This window comes from Thamnophis elegans, chromosome 5, assembly GCF_009769535.1.
Source record: "Thamnophis elegans isolate rThaEle1 chromosome 5, rThaEle1.pri, whole genome shotgun sequence".
NCBI classification, from domain to species: domain Eukaryota; kingdom Metazoa; phylum Chordata; class Lepidosauria; order Squamata; family Colubridae; genus Thamnophis; species Thamnophis elegans.
The window spans coordinates 99,363,254-99,385,333 of record NC_045545.1 but is presented as its reverse complement, the minus strand read 5'-3'; the positions used below and the strand labels follow the sequence as shown (position 1 = coordinate 99,385,333).

Genomic DNA, 22,080 nt, shown 5'->3' with positions numbered 1-22,080 from the left:
AGAGGCCTTTCCCCCTCCTGACAGGGAGAACAATGAACCAGTGGAACCGCCTGCCTCCAGAGGTTGTGGGTTCTCCATCACGGGGACCATTTCTCCGGAATGGTATAGGGCAGGGGTCTCCAAACTTGGCAGCTTTAAGACTTGTGGGCTTCATCTCCCAGAATTCAAAAGAAAGGAAGAGGAAGAGAGGAAGGAAAGAAGGAAGGAAAACAGAAAAGGAAAGAAAAAGGAAGGGAGGGAAGGAAGGAAGAAAAGAAAGAAAGATGGAAGGGAAGGAAGAAAAGAGAGAAAGAAGGAAAGAAAGAAAGACTCCCAGAATCCTGGCAATTAACGTCCACAGGTCTTAAACTTTGGAAACCCCCTGCTCTAGGCTCTCCTGCTTGAGCAAAGTGTTGGGCTAGAAGACCTCCAAGGTCCCTTCCATCTTTATTGCTCTGATAGTCCAGTACCTGCACGGGCAGCCTAGGGCGCTCCGGACAACACCAGCCAAACAGTTGACCCTCTGTGGCCACCTTTGTTCCTCCGGACAGCAAGTACCCGCAGGGTGGGTGGCACTTTGGGGGGGGGCGCGGTGGGGTGACTCTCTGGGGAAGCCACAGTGGGCCTCTTGTTCTGTCTCCCCCGGGCAGGCGGAGGACTTGATCAAAGCCCTTCAAGACTTGGAGAACGCCGCCTCGGGCGATGCCACCGTGCGGCAGAAGATCGCTTCCCTTCCCCAGGAGGTTCAGGATGTGTCCCTGCTGGAGAAGATCACAGGTGAGCCTCTGCTCAGAGGGCCAAAGACGGCTGGCTGGGAGAAACCCCAGTAGACGTGGAAGGGTTCTGGGTGTGTAAGAGTTCCAGTGGGAAGGTGAATGGCATAAGTCAGAGGTGGAGAACCACAGCCCCTTTAAGACTTATGGACTTCAACTCCCAGAATTCCTGGCTCGGGTATTCTGGGAGTTGAAGTCCACAAGTCATAAAAGGACCAAAATATCCCCACTCCGGGTATTAAGTAGTCCTCAACTTAACCGACAGTTTGGAATTCCAATGGCCCTTGAAGAAGCCACAGCCTAAACTCATATTTAATAGTAACAGTTGAAAACTGTCTGTCAGGGTTCCAATTAGCGTCCAAAAGTAAATCAGAGTCCGAGGCAAAAGTGTTACTCAAAGTCCCAATTTATGAAGAGAGCCATGTTGGCACATCTGGGGAAACCCGAATCTGAAAGCTTCCCGGTTTTCCCCACCCAGTTGGAAGTTCAAGATCTTGCCCCCCCACACACACCAGTCCATCCCATGGTCCAATCTCCCGCTGTCACGCTGGCAGCTTCCACCCATCCAGTTCCGGTCAGGTGCAGAGACAAAGGATGACCTTGGCTTTCTCGAAAGAATGTTGTTATGGCTACATAGCATCTAACTCCGTACAATCCCCCCTCTCGTTTCCCCACAATAGAAAATGCAAAGTAGAAGAACAGAAAGTGTGGCAGGCCTGAGGTCCCTTGTCTGCAACCCCCCCCTCCCGGGATCACACGATCGCAATTTGGACACTTGGCAACTGGCCCCCATTTACAACTGGCTGTGGTGTTCCGTCATATTGTAATTGCAATTTAGCACCTTTCCTTGCCAATTTCCAGAAGAAGAAAAATCCCACGAGGGAAACTGGGCAAAACTCACTTAACCAATGTCTCCTTTCGGGCTCTCATGAGTTGAGGACTACCTGTGCTGTGTGGTTGTTGGTGTGTAGAGAAGGGCGGCCGCTGCGGTGTGGCCCCCTTACTGTAAGGCGCTTAACCTCTTCCGTGCGCAGACAAAGAAGCGGCCGAGCGGCTGTCGAAGACGGTGGATGAGGCGTGTTTGCTGCTGGCGGAGTACAACGGGCGGCTAGCCGCAGAACTGGAAGACCGGCGCCAGCTGGCACGGATGCTGATTGAATACACGCAGGCGCAGAAGGACGTGCTGACGGAGAAGGAGAAGAAGCTAGAGGTGAGCCCTGGCTGTCCTGACCCCCTCAACACCCCCAACCCTTAAATCAAGGGTTTCTTTTATCAGGAGCCCCAGCAGCCACGGCAAAGAGTTTCTCTCTCGGGCTAACAAGTCCGTCTGTCTGCCTTTTTTTTTTTTTTTCCGCGATAGAAAATTTTTTATTTTCCATTTTCATAGCATATAATCACATGTATAGTATTACATAGTCAATATCATGTTGTATTATTAGGTGCAGAACCAAGTTAGTCTCTACCACTGTAAAGTCAGTACATAAACCTAGTAAAAATAACCGAGGAGTAAACTTTATCCTTCTTTTAAAGATATTTTGCATAATTTTTATCCAAAATGCCTTAACCTTTTGGCAGGTCCACCATATATGGAAATATGTAGCATCGAGAGAACCACACCTCCAACATTTGGGTTGTAAGTTCGGATACATAGAAGCCAACTTTTTAGGATCTAAATGCCATCTATAGAACATCTTGTAAAAATTTTCTCTCAGGTTTTGAGCGTGCGTAAATTTCACATTTCTTACCCAAATTCTTTCCCATGTATTATTGGTTCTTCAATATTTTGAGCCCACTTTATCATACAATCTTTAACTAATTCTGTTTCCGAATCTATCTGTATTAGTACATTATGTATCCTCTTTATATGCATTAAACTTCGATCTCTTATTTGTTTAAACAGATTATCCTCAACTTGGATAAAACCAATTTTTTGATCTATTTTCCACTTGGCCTGTAATTGCCCATACTGGAACCATGTTTGAACTACCTTCTCCTCTTTCAATACCTCTAAGGATTTTAGTTGTAGTACCCCCCCCCCCCTTTCATGTTGTATTATTAAGTACTTTAATAAGCAGAGCTGGCTGGAGAATCCTGGGAGTTGAAGTCCACAAGTCTTAAAGTTGCCAAGTTTGGGAACCACTGAAATAGGGCATAGCCCACTTACCCCAGGCCTCCCTTAGCAACCGAAATGCTGAGCTCAATCCTGGCCATAACACGAGGGCTACTTGTGGCTGAAGGAGGGCAGGAAAGCTCCCAGCACACTACGCGGGAGGGCAGAGCCTTCGTGGCATTTCAGGAAGGAAGGAGGAAATGGAGGAAGGGAAGGAAGGAAGGAAGGAAGGAAGAGGGGGAGGGAGATGGAGAAAGGGAGCTGGCTGGGGGATCCCGGGAGTTGAACTCCACCTGTCTTAAAGTTGCCAAGGTTTAAAAAAAGGTCTTTATGAGATGAGGGGGAAGCCCCTGACGTGCCCTTACAGGGGAAGCCAGGGGGTGGGGTGGGGGGGCCTGCCCTCCAACAGAGAGAGGATTCCAATGGAGCCAAGACCCGACCCCCCCCAATGAAAGCCTTGCTAGCATTTGAGAAGCTCCTCTCCTCCTCCTGCCTGATTTCCCCCTCGTCCTCTTGGCTTTGGGGCATGGAAAAGCAGTCAATTCCCCCTGCCTCCCTCCTTTTATCCTCTGTCTTTCCCCCCCTCCTTCCCTTCCTCTTCCTCCCCCCTCCTTCCTTCCCTCTTCCCTCCCCTTTTCTTCCCTCTTTTTCCTTCCTTCCTTCTTCTCTGCCTCTCCTTTCTTTCCTTCCTTTTTCTTCATTCTTTCTTCCTCCCTTTCTCCTCCTTCCTTCATTCCTTTCCTCCCTCCCTTTCTCTTCCTCCCTCCCTCCCTCCCTCCCTCCCTCTCCTTTCCTTCTCTTCCTTTTTCTTCATTCTTTCTTCCTCCCTTTCTCCTCCCTCCTTCCTTCATTCCTCTCCTCCCTCCCTTTCTCTTCCTCCCTCCCTCCCTCCTTTCCTCTCTGCCTCCTTTCCTTCCTGCCTGCCTCCCCTCCCCTCCCTGCCCCAGTGCAGCTTCCATCTTGGCTTTGGGACTGGGCTCCTGTCTCGAAAGCCACTTTCAGAGAGAGAATAGTGTGTAATCTCTGCTGTATCTTCCTCCCCCCCCCACCACTGTTCAGAGAGTCTCAAAGGGGCATTATCCTCCCCCCCCCCCAAAGGCAACTGGGCTTTGTTTTTCTTTGAAGATGTTTTGCTTCTCATCCAAGAAGCTTCTTCAGTTCTGAAGCTTCTTGTTTTCTAGGGGAAAAATAACAAAAAGTCCAGCTGCCTTTGGGGTGGGAGGTGGGGGGGGGGAAGCACCTTTGGGGCAACCATGGCCTGGAGGATTGAGAATCTCCAGAGATGTTTGAAGAGATTCCTCCTATCCCAAATAAAACTCCCGATTCAACGCTTAACTCAGTCCTCTTCTGTCTGCTCTGTGTGTGTGTGTGTCTGTCTGTGTTGGAAAACCTTGACTCGGAACCCTTGGCATTCCCTGTCTTGCCTTTGCCACCCCCTGGCCGGGCTCCCGGCTGCAGCCAGAATAGAACTGGGCAGATGACTGGGGAACTCTTTCGGCTGCAAGGGCTATAAATAGTTTGAGAGCTGCCATTAATAGATGTATTTTAGCCCACAGGAAGCGTCTGTGTGTGTGTGTGTATGTGTGTGTGTGTCTGAAGGATAAGTGCTTCTTGGAAAGTATTATTTCCCCAAAGCAGCCACTTTATACGGCCCTATTTTATTAGTGATTTATTGGTATGTTATGCTGCTAATTTGAAGAAAGAGAGGGTCCTATCTGTTTGTCTGTCTGTCTGCCTGTCTATATCCATCCATGCATCTATAATCTCTATCTATCTATCTATCTATCTATCTATCTATCTATCTATCTATCTATCTATCTATCTATCTATCTATCTAATCTATCTAGCCAGCTTGCTTCCTTCCTTCCTTCCTTCCTTTCCTTTCCTTTCCTTTCCTTTCTTTCTTTCCATCTACCTTCTTTCTCTTTCTTTTCCTTCTTTTCCTTCTTTTCCTTCCTTCCTTCCTTCCTTCCTTCCTTCCTTCCTTCCTTCCTTCCTCTATCCTGCTTCTCTCTCTCTCCTGGAGGCATTGCCTGTGCAGAGGTCTTTTGTGGCTGCCCCATCCCTCCCGTAACATCCCCCCATAGCTGTGCTAAGAGGGCAGATCAGCGCTTCCCTGAGCCGCAGGCCTCCCTTCAGGCAGCTGGGCAGGTTCACGGCTCCTGTGTGTGATGGCCCCACCTGTGCTGTGGGTTGATACTGTTGTGCTTGGGGGGCATTTTGCAGCTTTATTTATTTATTAAGGCATTTCAGGTGGCTGCTCAATTCTCTCGTGGAAACTCCAGGCGCCTCAGAGAAGTAAAATCCCGGCACAAAACTCAACGAAACCCCCCCCACCCTCCTGGTGACCACCATCAACCCAGCCCCTCAGTTGGGCTCCGTATCTCCCTGGGGTCTCCAGACGGAATCCCATCCTCAGGGCCTTTCCAGAGAGAGTGAAGGTGGGGCCCGACCTTATCTTAGCAGGGACGAAGTTCCACAGGGAAGAAACCACCTGTCAGTCTTCCAAACAGCATCCAAAAGTAAATCAGGGTCCAAGGCAAAGGCTTGCTCAAAAGTTCCCATTGATTAAGAGAGCCGTGTTGGCTCATCTGGGGAAACCCGAATCTGAAAGCTTCCTGGTTTTCCCCACCCAGTTGAAAGTTCAGGATCTTCCCCCCACACCCACCAGTCCATCCCATGATCCAATCTCCCGCTGCCATCCTGGCAGCTTCCACCCATCCAGTTCCGGTCAGGTGCAGAGATGCAAAGACAAAGGATGACCTTGGTTTTCTAGAAAGAATGTTGTTATGGCTACCTATCATCTACCTCCGTACAATCCCATTTCCCCAGAAGAATAGAAAGTGTGTCGGGCCAAAGACCCAAAAGGAAAAGAGGGCTGCAGGCCTGACAGAGTCTCTTTTTTGAGGGAGGTGGCCAGTTCAGAACCTCCCCCAAAGTCCAGACAGGTGAGAAAATGAACGGGTCAGTGAACGGATGTCCTCTTTCTCCCTCGCAGGAATACAAGCAGAAACTGGCCCGAGTGACCCAGGTGCGCAAAGAGCTGAAGTCCCACATCCAAAGCCTGCCGGACCTCTCGCTTCTGCCCAACGTCACAGGGGGGCTGGCGCCCCTCCCCTCCGCAGGGGACCTTTTCTCTACTGACTAGGACACAAAATGGGGGGGGGAGGCTCTGCCTTACCTGCCCCGGCACCAGACCCCCTTTCGTCCGGATGGATCCTCGCGGGAAGCTGAGCACGGAAGGGTCGGGCGGAGGGACCCCGCCCTGCACCCATCTCCATCTCCACCGGGGCTGGTGCCCGATAATCGGGTGACAAGGGGGGCGAAGAAAGGCGGGCAGCGAAGGACACCACCTCTTGTTTTTGGGGAGGGGCACTTCCGGCAGTCACAAATCATGTGTGCCCAGAGCCTTCGAAGAATTTTTTGAGTTCTGTATTGGTTTTATTTTTCTTCTCCTGTATTTGACACAGAAAAACCAAGCAAAAACTGGATTGTTTTGAGGGGGGGGGGGTGTCAGGGTCAATTTTGGGTGGGAGGGGGACCACGACCTGTGAGTCAGGAACGGCAGAGGCAGCTGTTTGACGGATCAGCCCAGGGGAACTTCCGCCCGTCTTCACTGGGCAGCTCCCTTCCCAGTTTCCCCCCCCCTCCCCCAGCCAGTCTGCAGGAAGGACAGGAATAGTCCATGCTGCCCCCTTGCAACGCACAGAGCCCATGGCCCTGGATCTACCCCCTAGGTCGGGCTGTCCTCTGCATGCGGGCCCTTTCCATTTTGCAACGCGGCCAACGTATAAATGAAAGGATTCGTTTTGCCGTCAGATTCAGGGGGTCTTTTCTGCTCCTCTCTGCATATTTGGTGGCCCTAGGAGTTATCCTCTCCACTCTTCTTCAGAGGGAGGGTCTCCCAACCGTGGCAACTTTCAACACTCGTGGACTTCAACTCCCAGAATTCCCCCCGGCACAAATGCCTTCCTTTTCATGCGTGGCCCGCTTACTCTCTTGTCATCCTTCCTTCTGCAATCTCTCCGCTCTAAGGAACGGCTGGCTGGGGAATTCTGGCAGTTGAAGTCCCACCAGTTTTAAAAGTGGCCCAGGTTGGAGACCCCTGCTGTAGAAGGCTTTAAAACCCAATCCTTTGGCTCTCGGTACGTGGAAGGGTCGGGCTTTCTGCTGGGTCCCCATAGCCACTCTCTTCCCCCCCCCCAAAATCCCTTTCTCAGGGTGGCCGATTTGGGCCATGGGTCCCCCATCTCCTCCGTCAGCCCAATTTGGCAGATGTGCCCCCCCCCGGACCTCTTGTGGAGGAAGCACAACTTCCAGGGGTCTTTTGCATCTGGAAGCAAGTGGAGCTGATCCCCTTCGTAGACCCCCCCACAGCAGTGAAGAGCCCCCTCCTCTTTGGTGCAGGCAGATGTGCAAGTGAGTGTTTCCGAATTGCAGCGTCCCCAGATTCCAATCCATCCCCAGATTTTTTCCATCCTTGGTTTCCACGGTCGTTGAAATCCACTTGATTTTCGAGGTCGAGGCGGGACCTGTGACGAAGACCCCCTCCCCCAAGAGCCTCTGCACTGTGGTCTTTTGGCTCAGATCTGATCTGTCCCCCCCCCTCCTTCCCCCCCACGAGGCATTTTCTTAAACCTGTACATGAATCGATTTAGAGATTTAGAGGGACAGGCTGTCCTTTTAGCCGCGGTATATTCTGAAATGTCTCATAAATATATTTTTGAATAAAGTGGGTGTCACTCGGTGGGCAAGAAGCTGGCTACCATGCGTCGTTTTTCTCCCCCCCCCCTCCTGGAGCCAAACAGACCCCCGGAGGTGAAGTGATAACAGGTTTTCAAAATCTAAAGCAAGAATTTTGGCAACTTAAAACACCTGTGGACTTCGACTCCCAGAATTCCCCAGGCAGTTAAAATGGGTGGGCTTCAACTCCCAGGATGCCCCAGGTTTTGGGAGTGGAGGTCCACCCAGCATAAAGGTATTTTTTCCCAAAAGGCAAATGGGCTTTCCTTTGAAAATGTTTCCCTTCTCATCCAAGAAGCTTCTTCAGTTCTCCTCCAGGAAAGTCCAGTTTCTTTTGGAAAAAGAGCAGCTCTGGGACAAAATCTCTGCTCTATTTTAAAAAAAGAAGAAAAAGGGGGAAATAACTTTAACAATAATATAGATACAACATATAATGCAGTGTTTCTCAACCTTGGCAACTTGAAGATGTCCGGACTTCAACTCCCAGAATTCCCCAGCCAGCATTCGCTGGCTGGGGAATTCTGGGAGTTGAAGTCCGGACATCTTCAAGTTGCCAAGGTTGAGAAACACTGATATAATGAACCGTTTCAGGAACTAGGTATAGTCTAGTGAAAAGAAGGAGTAGGGGGTGACATGACGGCATCTTCCAATATTTGGGGGGCTGCCAGAAAGGAGAGGGGGGGTCGGCCTCTTCTCCAAAGGCCCTGAGGGCAGGACAAGAAAGAATGGATGGGAACTGATCAAGGAGAGAATCAATCTGGAACTAAGGAGAAGCTTCCTGATAGTGGGGAACAATTAGCCCGTGGAACAGCTCAACACCAGAAGTTGTGGCTGCTCCCATCAGTGGAGGCTTTGAAGAAGAGACTGGAGAATTCTGGGAGTTGAAGTCCACAGGTTACTGAAGTTGCACACCCCGACTTTGAAATTCAGTTTTTGGGTGATCTTGTACTGACAGCGTTGACACCGGTGGGAAGATGGACCAGCACAGGTGGTCCTCGAGATACGACCATGATGGAGCCTGCCCATTAATTTATTGCAGCCGTTAAGTGAGGCGCGTGATTGACTCGCTTAGGGACCGCTGTCCCTGCCCTCCCCTTGCACCCCCGCAGGTATTCGATTGCTCCGCTTTCTTTTAGCTATTTTATCCCCGTGTTAGATCCTGTAACAGGCAGTCCTCGATTTACAGCCGCAGTGGAGTCCCAGGCTTGTTGCTAAGCGAGACGTTTGTTAAAGTGGACTTTGCTCCATCTTAACGACCTTTCTTTTAAGTGAGCCACGCGGTCGTTTAGTGAATTCTGGATCCCCCCATCGACTTTGCTCGTCAGACGGTCGCCAAAGGGGATCACGTGACACACTCCCCCCCCCCCCGGACACTGTGACCGTCATAAATGTGAGTCAGTTGTCAAGCGTCAAACTTTGATCACGTGACCAGGGAGAGGCTGCAATGGCGGTAAAACCACCATAGATCATTTCTTCCCTTTTTAACTCTGGATGCTCTGAACTGTGAAGTAGGTCGAGGATTCTGCCTATTTTACATTTATTTCCTTGGATGGGGTCCTCAGGCGAATCGAGGTAGGGCTGAAATCCTGCTCTGCCCCATCGCAGAGTAGAAACAGATCCTATCTCATCTCTGTTCCAGCTGCCCATCTAATCTCTGTCGATCATCTTATATCTGTCTGTCATCTATCAGCCATTTGTATCTATCTATTTTATCATCTCTTATCTTTCACCTTATATTATCATCTCTATCATCTATTTACGTATCTCTATCATATCTCTATCTTCTCTCTCTCTCTCTCATCTATCTATCTTATCTATCTAATCTATCTAATCTATCTATCTAATCATCTGTCTGCCTGTCTGCCTGTCTGGTTATCATCCATCCATCCATCTATCATCTTATCTATCTATCTATCTATCTATCTATCATCTATCTATCTATCTATCTATCTATCTATCTATCTATCTATCTATCTATCTATCTATCTTTATCTATCTATCTATCTTTATCTATCTATATCTAGCATCTATCTATCTATCTATCTATCTATCTATCTATCTATCTATCTATCTATCTATCTATCTATCTATCTATCATTATCTATCTATCTATCTATCTATCTATCTATCTATCTATCTATCTATCTATCTATCTATCTATCTATCTATCTATCTATCATCTCTATCGTTTACAATAAAACGAGATAAACCCATGAATAAAAACACAAATTAAAAATGGCGTTTAGAACAGAGTTAAAACCGCTTTGGGCACGGACTAGCTGGGCGCTCCATAGTTAAGAATTGGGGTCTGATTTGGCATCCCCTCCCCTGCCCCCCTGTTCTCTGCCTCCCCTTCTCTCTCGGCTTCAGGTCTTGGAGGTTCCGCTGTCCTCGTGCTAACTCCCTTGCGTGCTTTTCTGGCTGGCCTGGCACACGAAAGGCTGCGGAGGAATACTTGTGGCCGACCACGTTGCCTGCACCCAAACCCCTGTGGCTTGGAAAGCCCACTCGGTGCCTTTGTGGAGGAAACCCAGCGCAAATCATTAAAGCAGAATATTCGTAGCTCAAGGTTGAAATGAGGGAGCCTTGGTGCTCTCTGACCTTTGGGGGGAGCAGACCTTTCATGACCCAACTAGGGAATATCATCAGTGTAAACCCCCCCTCCCTTCTAGCACTGATGATGTTCCCTAGTTGGGTCCTGAAAGGTCTGCAAGAAAACAGCCAAGCTCAGAGAGCACCAAGGACCCCACAGCCTTCCTCCTCTCCCTCCTCCCCCTCCCACTCTTCCTCCTCCTGCTCCCTCTCCTTCTTCCTCCTCCTCCTCCTCCTGACACTGCTCTTTTCTAGCACTGATGATGTTCCCTAGTTGGGTCATGAAAAGTCTGCAAGAAAACAGCCAAGCTCAGAGAGCACCAAGGAGCCCAGAATCCTCATCCTCCCACTCATTCCTCTTCCTCCTCTTCCTCCTTTCGTTCCTCCTGCTCTTTCTGTTCCTCCTCCTCCTCCTTTCTGCAAATATCTCCTCCCTTCTAGACTGATGATGTTCCCTAGTTGGGTCCTGAAAAGTCTGCAAGAAAACAGCCAAGCTCAGAGAGCACCGAGGAGCCCATAGTTGCTCTCTTCCTCCTCCACCCCACTTGTCGCACTGATGATGTTCCCTAGTTGGGTCCCGAAATGTCTGCAAAAGGCAGCCCGGCTCAGGGAGCACCGAATCCAACTGATTTCCCAGGAAGCAAATCTCTGGTTCGATCCCAGTTTATAAGCCAGGCTGAGGATCTTCTTTTGGCCATTCAAAAGGCATCCAAAGCTCTTTGCAGATGAAGCCAGTGGTGGAGGCTTAGCAGAGGGCTTCCCTGCACACTTGTGGGTCCAAAGGGCTCCTGGGCTCATGGTGGGGGGGGGGGGCTACCTGGACATGGAAACCCTGCAGATAATTTGAGCCCCACGTCGTTGCCATGACAACAACTGAAAACAGAGATAGTCCCGTGGTCCCGGCAGTCGAGCCCAAAATGTCTGTTCTTGGCAAGACAGTTGCTAAGTGAGTTGCATCCCCTTTTATCCCCAATTTTTTCCCCCCATGGTTAAGCCAATCATTGCAGTCTGTAAGTGAATCGGTCATTAAGTGAACCCTGCTTCTATTACCAGTGGCAATTCCTGCACACGCTGCTTTCCTGCCCCTGTCAAGATGTCTTTCCAACTGATAGCTGTCATCCTCCTCCTCCTCCTAACTAACCCTTTGGATAGCCAAAATAATTGTGCCACCCTCCTAAAACACACACACACACAAACATTTTTTTCCAGCAAAGTTGACCCAGGCAGCTAATCAGCTGTGTGAAGAACTGAACATCTTGTGTGCGTTTCTGCTGCAGTTGGCAAATATTTTATATGTGTCTATGCGGAAAACATTTTTCATCTCCTTATCAGTGCAGCTTGGGATTGGATCCAGTTGGGACAAGCGGAGATTGTTGACCTCTGCTCAGCTGGTCCACGTCACCATCTCTAGGCACGGTGTAGCCCAAACCTTGGATGAGAAGGAGGGTTAAATGGCCTTGAACCAGGACCAGGAGGGACATGATAGCAGCCTTCCAGTATTTGAAGGGCTGCCACAGAGAAGATGGGGAGGTCAAGCTATTTTCCAAAGCTCCTCAAGGTAGGACAAGAAGCAACGGGTGGAAACTCATCAAGGAGAGATTCAGCCTGGAATTAAGGAGGCAGTGAAGACATTTAATCAGTGGAAGAGAAGTTGCCTCCAGAAGGTGTGGGTGCTCCATCATTGGAGGGTTTTAAGAAGAGTCTGGATAGCCATTTGTCTGGAATGGCACAGGTTCTCCTGCTTGAGCAACGGGTTGGACTAGAAGACCTTCAAGGTTCCTTCTGACCTGGGTACCCGAGAGACCGCCTCCTGCCGATCACCTCCCATAGACCGATCAGATCTCACAGGTTAGGTCTCCTCCGGATTCCATCCGCCAGCCAATGTCGGCTGGCGACTCCCCGGGGGAGAGCCTTCCTCTGTCGCAGCTCCAGCCCTCTGGAACGATCTTCCCTGTGGAGATCCGGACCCTTACTATCCTCCCGGCCTTCCGCAAAGCCACCAAGTCCTGGCTGCTTCAGCAGGCCGGGGGGGGGGGGGGGGGGGGGGCTTGTGAAACACCCAGCCCCACGGAAACTGTGAATGTTGTGTTTTTTTTAAAAGTGTTGTCTTTGTCTAGTTATTTCCCCTTCCCTTGTCTATTGTGAGCCGCCCGGAGTCCTTCGGGAGTGGGCGGCATACAAGACAAATAAATACAAATACTACCTTCTAACTGTTGCTCTGTTAAATTTGGGTTATTTTTTAGGGAGAAGTCTGCAGGTAGAGTAGAAATAGAAGAGAAGAGTCAGAAGGGACCTTGGAGGTCTTCTAGTCCCACTCCCTGCCTAGGCAGGAAACCCTACACCATTTCAGACAAATGCTCATCCAACAGCTGCTTAAAAACCACAATTCACAACTTCCGGAGAGAAGTTCTTCCACTGTTTAATTCTTCTCATTGTCAGGACACTTCCTAACAGTGAGGAAAATGATCCAGTGGGGCAGAAGCTGCCTTCAGAGATTGTGGGGGCTTCATCACTGCAGGTTTTTTTTAGCAATAGCAATAGCAGTTAGACTTATATACCGCTTCCTAGGGCTTTCAGGCCTCTCCAAGCGGTTTACAGAGTCAGCATATCGGCCCCAACAACAATCCGGGTCCTCATTTCACCCACCTCGGAAGGATGGAAGGCTGAGTCAACCCTGAGCCTGGTGAGATTTGAACTGCAGAACTGCAGAACTAGCAGTCAGCTGAAGTAGCCTGCAGTGCTGCATTTAACCACTGCGCCACCTCGGCTCCTTTTAGAAGAGACCGGACAGCTGCTTGTCTGGAATGGCGTAGGGTCTCCTGCTGGAGCAGGGGGCTGGACTAGAAGACCTCCAAGGTCCCTTCTAACTGTTATTCTCTTCTGCTGGTTCCTTTCTCTCCCTGCCAGCCCCCAATGTAGGTTTGATGGTGTCCTCCTCACGAGGTTCAAAGGCAGGAGTGAGAAGTGGAGCAGGCGAACTGGTGGGTCCAGGAAAGCTTGCCCAATGGGATTTCCCTCCACCCCCTGGCTTTGAAGAGCCCAGGCAGAAGCTGGGCCAAAAGCCTCAAGGTTCAGCCATCCAGCCTGGGAGAGGAGGAGGAGGAGGAGGAGGAGGAGGAGGAGGAGGGGGAGGGAGGGAGGGAGGGAGGGAGCTGGAGGAGAAGACCAGGATTATTTATGGGCAGGGAGGGAGGGTCAGGCTGACCCAGTACAGAACTTCAGGCACTATTTGTATTAATACTATTAATATTTGTTGGTTGACTTGTGGGCTTCATGTTTTGTGAGCTTGTTGCAGATGTTTCTTGACCCAATTTGATCACTCATCAGGGCTAGAAGGGAGGGAAGAGGAGGAGGAGGAGGAGGAGGAGGAGGAGGAGGAGGAGGAGGAGGAGGAGGAGGAGGAGGAGGAGGAAGAAGAGGACTGTGGTGTACTTGATGCGCTCTGAGTTTGCTTTTTTCTCTTGCAGATGTTTCATTATCCAACCAAGGATCATCATCGGTGATGGTGGGAGGAATGGGGGTTTGAAGAAAGGAGGAAGAGGAGGACTAGCACTGATGATGTTGCCTAGTTGGGTCATGAAATGTCTGCCAAAAACCCAACCCCCCCCCAAGGCCAGAGTGCACCAAGGACCCCACAATCCTCCCCCTCCTCCTCTTCCTTCTCTGCAAACCCCACGTCCTTCTAGCACTGATGATCTTCCCTAGTTGTGTGGTCAAGAAAACCACCAAGCTCAGAGAGCATCTACGACACCACAGGCCTCCTCCTCCTCCTTTCCACCAGCCCTACTCTTTTTAAGCACTGATGATGTTACCTAGTTGGGTCATAAAACGTCTACAAGAAAACAGCCAAGCTCAGGGAGCACCAAGGACCCCGCAGTCCTCCTCTCTTCTAGCACTGATGATGTTCCCTACTTTGGTCATAAAACATCTCAGAGAACTTGCCACAGAACCCCCTCCGAGGTGGCTACCCGTGAAGACACAGGGGGTGCTTTCAAGGGTAGAGCGGCTGGATGACAGTGCCCCCCCCCCCCGGGCACGGCTGTTGGCAGCAGAGAGCCACGATGTAAGGATTGGCTGCAGAAAAGGAAGCAAGGTGGAAAATAAACTTTTTATTGAGTGATTGCAAAATAAATCCCCGTCGGCTCTCCGTCATTTGCAAAGGCCATCAGACCCAGAAGGGTTGCAATGCAAGTAAACATCTGACGAGATTTTTTTTTTAATGACTTTTGAGGGCTTATAAACTACATCTGCCTCTCGAATCTCTCCGTGCGCTGGTGGAGGCTCTGGGTTTGCAAGTATGTGCTAAGCAGGGTGTGGCTGGGCAGGAGCCGAAGGACTGGGAATCCAGAGCATGCAAAACGCACCAGGTCAAAAGGTAACGTGGTTGGGCTCTACCAGCCCCAAGAAAGTTTTAAGGACATCACGTTCCTTGGAAGCTTGGAAGAGGTGGAGACCCAGACGCTCCTCTCCCACTTGATACAATCCAGCTGGCCTGGCCTGGCCTCATCCTCCCCTCAATCCAGCTGATAAGAATGGCTGTAGACCATCACAGCTGGAAAAGGCTTCCCAAGGGGTCCTTCTTAGTTGGCCAACTGTCCCCGGCCATCCTGTAGACTACCAGAGCTGGAACAGCCTGGTCTGGGTCTTCTCAAGTGGTCATTCTTAGTTGGCCAACTCTCCCTGACCTCTATTGATTCTGTAGACCACCAGAAGTGGAACAGCCTGGTCTGGGTCTTCTCAACTGGTCCTTCTTAGTTGGCCAACTCTCCCTGACCTCTATTGATTCTGTAGACCACCAGAGGTGGAACAGCCTGGTCTGGGTCTTCTCAACTGGTCATTCTTAGTTGGCCAACTCTCCCTGACCTCTATTGATTCTGTAGACCACCAGAGGTGGAACAGCCTGGTCTGGGTCTTCTCAACTGGTCCTTCTTAGTTGGCCAACTCTCCCTGACCTCTATTGATTCTGTAGACCACCACAGCTGGAACAGCCTGGTCTGGGTCTTCTCAACTGGTCATTCTTAGTTGGCCAACTGTCCCTGACCTCCTCTACTCATCCTGTAGACCACCAGATCTGGAACAGCCTGGTCTGGGTCTTCTCAACTGGTCATTCTTAGTTGGCCAACTCTCCCTGACCTCTATTCATTCTGTAGTCCACCAGATCTGGAACAGCCTGGTCTGGGTCTTCTCAACTGGTCATTCTTAGTTGGCCAACTCTCCCTGACCTCTATTCATTCTGTAGTCCACCAGATCTGGAACAGCCTGGTCTGGGTCTTCTCAACTGGTCATTCTTAGTTGGCCACCCACTCTGACCTCCTCAGCCCATCCATCCATCCATCCATCCATCCATCCATCCATCCATCCATCCATCCATCCATCCATCCTTTGTGCTTGTCTTGCCCATCTCTGGCTGTGTTGCTGAATGGCTGCCAAGCACCTTCCTTGATAAGGGAGCCAAAACATGCTGGGTTGACTCAGAACCAGTAACACAGCTGGAAAAGCACAGCTGCCCAAGCAGCTGGCATTCATGGTAAGCCACACCTTAGGCAAGTGACTCCCGGCTCCCTGAAAAAGCCAACCTGATCTTGTCCAGAAATGGTGTGTGAGTGTGGAAGGAGGCAGAGTCTTCTTTTCCACATCTCTACCCCTTTTCTTCTCATGCTGCCTTCTCATGTTCCTTATGGCCCAGCAGCATGGCTGTCGGTAGCAGAGAGCCACCGGAGTCCAGTAGGTCCCTGGGATCTTGCTATCTCTCCAACCCAGCGTTTTTCAAACTCGGTCACTTGGTGAGTGGAGTTCCACTCCCAGGATCTGCTGGAAGGGGAATGCTGGGAATTGAAGCCCACCCATCCTCACGTGGCCAAGGTTGAGAAACACTGATCTAACCAGGTTGCTTCAGGACATGGTTTGCGGATGCTCCAGAGGGAATTCTGGGAGTTGAAGCTCACCCATCTTCAAGATGTTTCTTGAGAAAAACTCGGAAGGTGGTCAAGGGAGAGTTGATCAATTGTCAGCAACTTGATGCTGACTTATTTTTGAAGGCACTTTTTGGTAGCCTCCATGGTTTTGCTGTCTACCTGGAGGATTTTTTTCCATTACATTTGGTGCTTTTAGAGAAGGAACCCTCTCTGTGGGTCTTGGAGTGGAGCCCCAGCAGTGGATGGACCATACAACCCCTTCCTTCTTTCAAAAACACTTTCTGGTAGGCAGTTTGGTGAAGGTTTAGATGTTCTCCAGCCACAATTCATTGACGTTCTGCTTCCCAGCCCTTTTCTTTCCCTGCTGTGTTATTCTAAGTCCCACCCAAGGATTGAAGGAACCAAACGCATGCACACCCTCAGCAGACACACAGCTGTCAAAAAAAAAAAATGATCAGGAAATTTCCCCTCTTCTTCCAAGTAGGGGGTGGAAGTCATGTAAAATGCTGTTCTTGAGATCTTGCTATCTTTCAAACTTGAAGATGGGTGGACTTCAACTCCCAGAATTCCGCTGGCTGTGGAAGCCCACCCATCTCCAAACAGCTGAGGTTGAGATACATGCTCCGTAGCCAGGTGGCTTCAGGGAACGTGGTTTGTGGAGGCTCCAAATGTTGGTACTTCATGGTCAAGGAAGGGGTGCCAGCAATGTACTTGAGGGTCATCAGAAATCAGGCATCCTGATGGGGAAAAAAAACCCCTCCATGGTCCAGCAGGCAAACCCAGGAGTGTCACGCTCTGAGAAACGACAGGTTGTCCCCTAAACAATAAGCCATCGGAGTGCCTTAGGGATTGCGTAGTCATGCAAGCAATGGTGGACTTCTTTCATGCCAGCAGTGTGCCATCCTAGCCAAAGCTTGCCAAGGGGGAATAAGGGGAAGAGGGAGAGGGCAAAGCAACATGGAGAAGGCTGATAGTTCTCCCCAACCAACCTCAACCCTGTTTTGATGGGCTGCCGTGCCAGGGGGAGGCAGGAGATCGTTTCATTCTTGGTGAGACATCACGATGGGGGGAAGCAGAGGGTTGACATGGTCTTCTCCTAGGGGAGGTCTCTGGGTCTTTCTCTGGAGGCCTTCAAAGGCTACACATAATTGGGAGGGCAGTTATAGAGGAACTCCCTAACCAGGAGTGTCCAACCTTGGCATCTTTCAACCCTTGTGAACTTCAACTCCCAGAATTCCCCAGCCAGCTTTGCTGGCTGGGGAATTCTGGGAGTTGAGGTTCACTAGTCTTAAAGTTGAGGTCCGTAAGTCTTAAAGTTGACAACGTGGGACCCTCCCTCCCCTTCACCTCCCAGCCATCTCAGGTAACCAGAATTAATGGCCAACATCTTAGTAGGGTTGAAAGGACCCATGTAGGCGAACTCTGAGGGTCGTGGGACCCCCTGGCACGGCAGGGCAGGACACCCCCTTGAAGTCACATCCCAAAAGGGGCGCTTCTCCTTGGGTGCACATCCCGAGTAGAGACTTGCCACCCCCTCCCCAATTTCAGCCTGTCAAGTCTAGGGTGTCTGGGGCGCCCTCCAGCCAGCTGTGGGGAGGGGCAGCACCGCAGGGGTAGGAGAAGCATCTGGATGCATAGCTATGGGTGCAGGCAGGAAGAGATCCCCCGACCCCTGGCATCTGGGGGGCTCCTGGAGTAGTTTGGCTTTTTCGGTTGGGGGGTCTTCTGGTTTTATTTGCGCAGGGGGGCAATGATGACGTTACGGTAGCCCTTCACCCCCTTCAGATGGTCGCTCTCGAAATCCACCACCAACTTCCGCAGGCCGGATTGCTGGGGCACGAAGTCGATCCTCACTTTCGCTTCCTCCCCAGGTTCGACGGACGTATCTCTGGAGCAGGAGGGAAAAATAGAAATTTCCTGACAGTGAGAACAATTGACCAGTGGGACAGAAGTTGCCTCCATAAGTTGTCAATGCTCCAACACTGGAAGTTTTTAAGAAGAGACTGGAGAACCGTTTGTCTGAAGTGGTATACAGGGTTTAGAAGAAACTCCAAGGTCCCATCCAGCCCCTGGGATTTGATGATTTTTAGAAGATAGATAGATGATAGATGATAGATAGATAGATAGATAGATAGATAGATGAATAGAATAGAATAGAATAGAATAGAATAGAATAGAATAGATGGGTGGGTGGGTGGGTGGGTGGGTAGGTAGGTAGGTAGGTAGGTAGGTAGGTAGGTAGATAGATAGATAGATAGATAGATAGATAGATAGATAGATAGATAGATAGATAGATGAATAGAATAGAATAGAATAGAATAGAATAGAATAGAATAGAATAGGTGGGTGGGTGGGTGGGTGGGTGGGTAGGTAGGTAGGTAGGTAGGTAGGTAGGTAGGTAGATAGATAGATAGATAGATGAATAGAATAGAATAGAATAGAATAGAATAGAATAGAATAGAATAGAATAGAATAGGTGGGTGGGTGGGTGGGTGGGTGGGTGGTAGGTAGGTAGGTAGGTAGGTAGGTAGGTAGGTAGATAGATAGATAGATAGATAGATAGATAGATAGATAGATAGATAGATAGATAGATAGATAGATAGAATAGATAGAATAGATGGGTGGGTGGGTGGGTGGGTGGGTGGGTGGATGGATGGATGGATGGATGAACGGATGGATGGATGGGTAGGTAGGTAGGTAGATAGATAGATAGATAGATAGATGATAGATAGATGGATGATAGATAGATAGATAGATAGATGATAGAATAGATAGATAGAATAGATAGAATAGATGGATGGATGGATGGGTAGATAGGTAGGTAGGTAGATAGGTAGAGATAGATAGATAGATAGATAGATAGATAGATAGATAGATAAGAAGAAGAGGAGGAGGAGAAATGGATGAGTGGGGAGAGAGAACGTGAGAGAGAGAGAGAGGGGAAGAAGAAGAGGAGGAGGAGGAGAAATGGATGGATGAAGAGAGAGAGAGAAAAGGAGGAGGAGGAGGAGAGGGATGGATGGATGGGGAGAGAGAGAGAGAGCGAGAGAGAGAGAGGAAGAAGGAGAGGAGGAGGAGGAGGTGGTGGTGGTGGTGGAGGAGGAGGAGGAGAAATGGATGGATGGAGAGAGAGAGAGAAAAGGAGGAGGAGGAGGAGAGGGATGGATGGATGGATGGATGGATGGGGAGAGAGAGAGGAAGAAGAAGAAGAGGAGGAGGTGGAGGAGGTTGAGGAGGAGGAGGAGGAGGAGGAGAAATGGATGGATGGATGGATGGATGGATGGTACAGCTTGCCTCCATAGGATCTCCTGCCTTGACCAAGGGTTGGACTAGAAGACCTCCAAGGTTCCTTCCAACTCTGTTATTCTATTCTAAAAGCATAGGTCAACTTGTTTTTTGGGGGGTGTTTCCCCTGATCCCCCATTCTTCCTCCAGCATGGAACAGCTCTCTGCGGGACAATTCAACAAATGTGGGTAACAAGAGTTCAATTAGGGACCAAAGTTACAACGTCACTGAAAAAAAAGTGACTCGTATTTATGACGGTTGCAACGTCATGTGTTCCCCTTTGGGGACCTTCCTGCAAGCAAAGGCAACGGGGGAGCCGGATTCGCTTAACAGCCGTGGGGCTGATTTACCAACGTCAGTGATCCACTTAACAACCGTGGGAAGAAAACCCATGAAAGGGAACCAAACTCGCTGAACCAATGTTTCACTTAGCGACAGGAACGTTGGGCTCAATCGTGAGGGGTGGACTGCCAGTTCAAAAGTTAAATCAATTTGGAGGGAACCAATTGTGGCCAATAATAATCATCTGATTTTGCGACTTGACTTTTAATTCTGGATGGGCCTCCTGAGGTCATCCAGTCCAGCCCCTGCTCCAAACAGGACCCCCAACAAAACCCTCCCAGAGTGGACGGCCATCAGGGGGTCGTTGTGAGGCCACACTTACAGCTGCTGGACCTTCTGCCCCCCGGTCAGTCCGGCCCCCTCCATGGTGAAGACGCAGCTGGTCAGGGCGGTGGGGAGGGGGTTGCTCAGGGTCAGCTCGGCCACCAGTTTGCGATTCTGCATCGGCTCCCCCAAAACCTGCAGGCCGGAAAGAGGAAAAGCAGCGCCCTCAGTTCGAATCCTGACAGGGACTCCTCAACCTACGACAAACTTTGAGCCCCAGATTTTCTGTTGCTAAGCGAGACAGTTAAAAACATTTTTAAAACCAATTTAGGATATTAAATATAAATATATGAAAGAAAACAGTTGGAAAATAAAGGAGGGAAAAGGGAAAAGTGTAGGGAAAGGGGGAAGTAGAATAAGATACATGTAATCCCCAACTTACGACGGTTCGTTTAGTGATCATTCTAAGTTACAACAGCACTAAAAAAAGAGACATGACCATTTTTCATACTTAGATGAGTGGATGGATGGATGGATAGACAGATAGATGATAGATATAGATGGATAGATAGATGATAGATGGATAGATGATAGATAGATAGATAGATAGATAGATAGATAGATAGATGGATGGATGGATGGATGGATGGATGGATGGATGGATGGATGGATAGATAGATAGATAGATAGATAGATAGATAGATAGATAGATAGATAGATAGATAGATAGATAGATAGATATAATAGATAGATGATAGATAGATAGATAGATAGATAGATAGATAGATAGATAGATAGATAGATAGATAGATAGATAGATAGATGGATAGATGATAGACAGACAGACAGACAGACAGACAGACAGACAGATGATAGATGGATGGAGATAGATAGATAGATAGATAGATAGCTAGCTAGATAGATAGATAGATAGATAGATAGATAGATAGAAGAATAGAATAAGAATAGAATAGAAAAGAATAAGAATAAGAATAAAAGGATAAGAATAAAAGAATAAAAGAATAAAAGAATAAGAATAAAAGAATGAGAATGAGAATGAGAATAAGAATATAAGAATAAGAATAAGTATTTAGGATAGGATAGAATTCTTTATTGGCCAAGTGTGATTGGACACACAAGGAATTTGTCTCTGGTGCAGATGCTCTCAGTGGACATAAAAAGACATTTGTCAAGAATCATAAGGGACAACACTTAATGATAGTCATGGGGCTGATAGACAGACTGACTGACTGACAAACAGATGGATGATTGGTAGGCAGACAGAGAGGTATGTATGCATGTATGTAGGGAGGCAGATAGGGAGGCAGGCAGGCAGGTAGGAAGGTGGATGAGAGCTCTGAACCCAAAGGTTATTTCAGCCCCTCCCCCAGCAGGGGCCTGAAGTCACCTGTCCTTCCCCTTGCGCAAGGGTCCCTCCTTCCTTCCCAAAGTGTCCCCCTCCCCCAAATATGCCTCACCCGGATTTTGACGTCGGGGTTCTTGATGTGGAAGTCCCTCACCCCGAGCAGGATCTTCTGCTGCTCCAACTGCTGCAGAACGGCTGTGACCTTGATCATGTTGTCCGGGGTCAGGCAGTTGCCATATTTCTCGTAGAGGATGCGCAAGGGCACTGTCCTTTCTGCAGAGGAAGACACCCAGCTGTCAGGTCTGCAGCCCTCTTTCCTTTTGGGCTTCAGGCCTGCCACACTTTCTATTCTTCTACTATGCCTTTTCTATGGTGGGAAAATGAGATTGTACAGAGTTAGATGCTATGTAGCCATAACAACATTCTTTCTAGAAAACCAAGGTCATCCTTTGTCTCTGCACCTCTGCACCTGAACGGAACTGGATGGGGGGAGGCTGCCAGGGTGGCAGTGGAAAATTGGACCATGGGATGGACTTGTGGGTGTGGGGGCAGGATCTTGAACTTTCAACTGGGTGGGGAAAACCGGGAAGCTTTCAGATTCGGGTTTTCCCAGATGGGCCAACATGGCTCTCTTCATAAATGGGAACTTTGAGGAATCCTTTGCCTTGGACTCTGGTTTACATTTGGATGCTATTTGGAACGCTGACACC

General features: G+C 49.3%; 2 protein-coding genes across 5 annotated transcripts in view; one reads left to right on the top strand and one right to left on the bottom strand.

Moving 5' to 3' along the window:
* RPRD1B (regulation of nuclear pre-mRNA domain containing 1B) overlaps positions 1-7,623 on the top strand; it is a 311,941-nt gene extending 304,318 nt beyond the window's left edge. The window contains exons 5-7 of the mRNA XM_032217917.1: positions 630-756; positions 1,787-1,962; positions 5,861-7,623. Of these exons, the coding sequence (XP_032073808.1) occupies positions 630-756; positions 1,787-1,962; positions 5,861-6,010 (453 nt within the window). The 3' untranslated portion in view covers positions 6,011-7,623. The remainder of the gene's footprint in view (positions 1-629; positions 757-1,786; positions 1,963-5,860) is intronic.
* Positions 7,624-14,286: 6,663 nt separating this feature from the next.
* TGM2 (transglutaminase 2) overlaps positions 14,287-22,080 on the bottom strand; it is a 125,396-nt gene continuing 117,602 nt past the window's right edge. For 2 of the 4 annotated variants that reach the window (XM_032217703.1, XM_032217702.1), the window contains exons 11-13: positions 21,483-21,643; positions 20,063-20,199; positions 14,287-18,000 (exon numbers count right to left, since the gene is read on the bottom strand). In XM_032217703.1, coding sequence (XP_032073594.1) covers positions 17,844-18,000; positions 20,063-20,199; positions 21,483-21,643 — 455 coding nt within the window. In that variant the 3' untranslated portion in view covers positions 14,287-17,843. The remainder of the gene's footprint in view (positions 18,001-20,062; positions 20,200-21,482; positions 21,644-22,080) is intronic. The other 2 variants (XR_004255437.1, XR_004255438.1) reach the window with 2 other exon arrangements.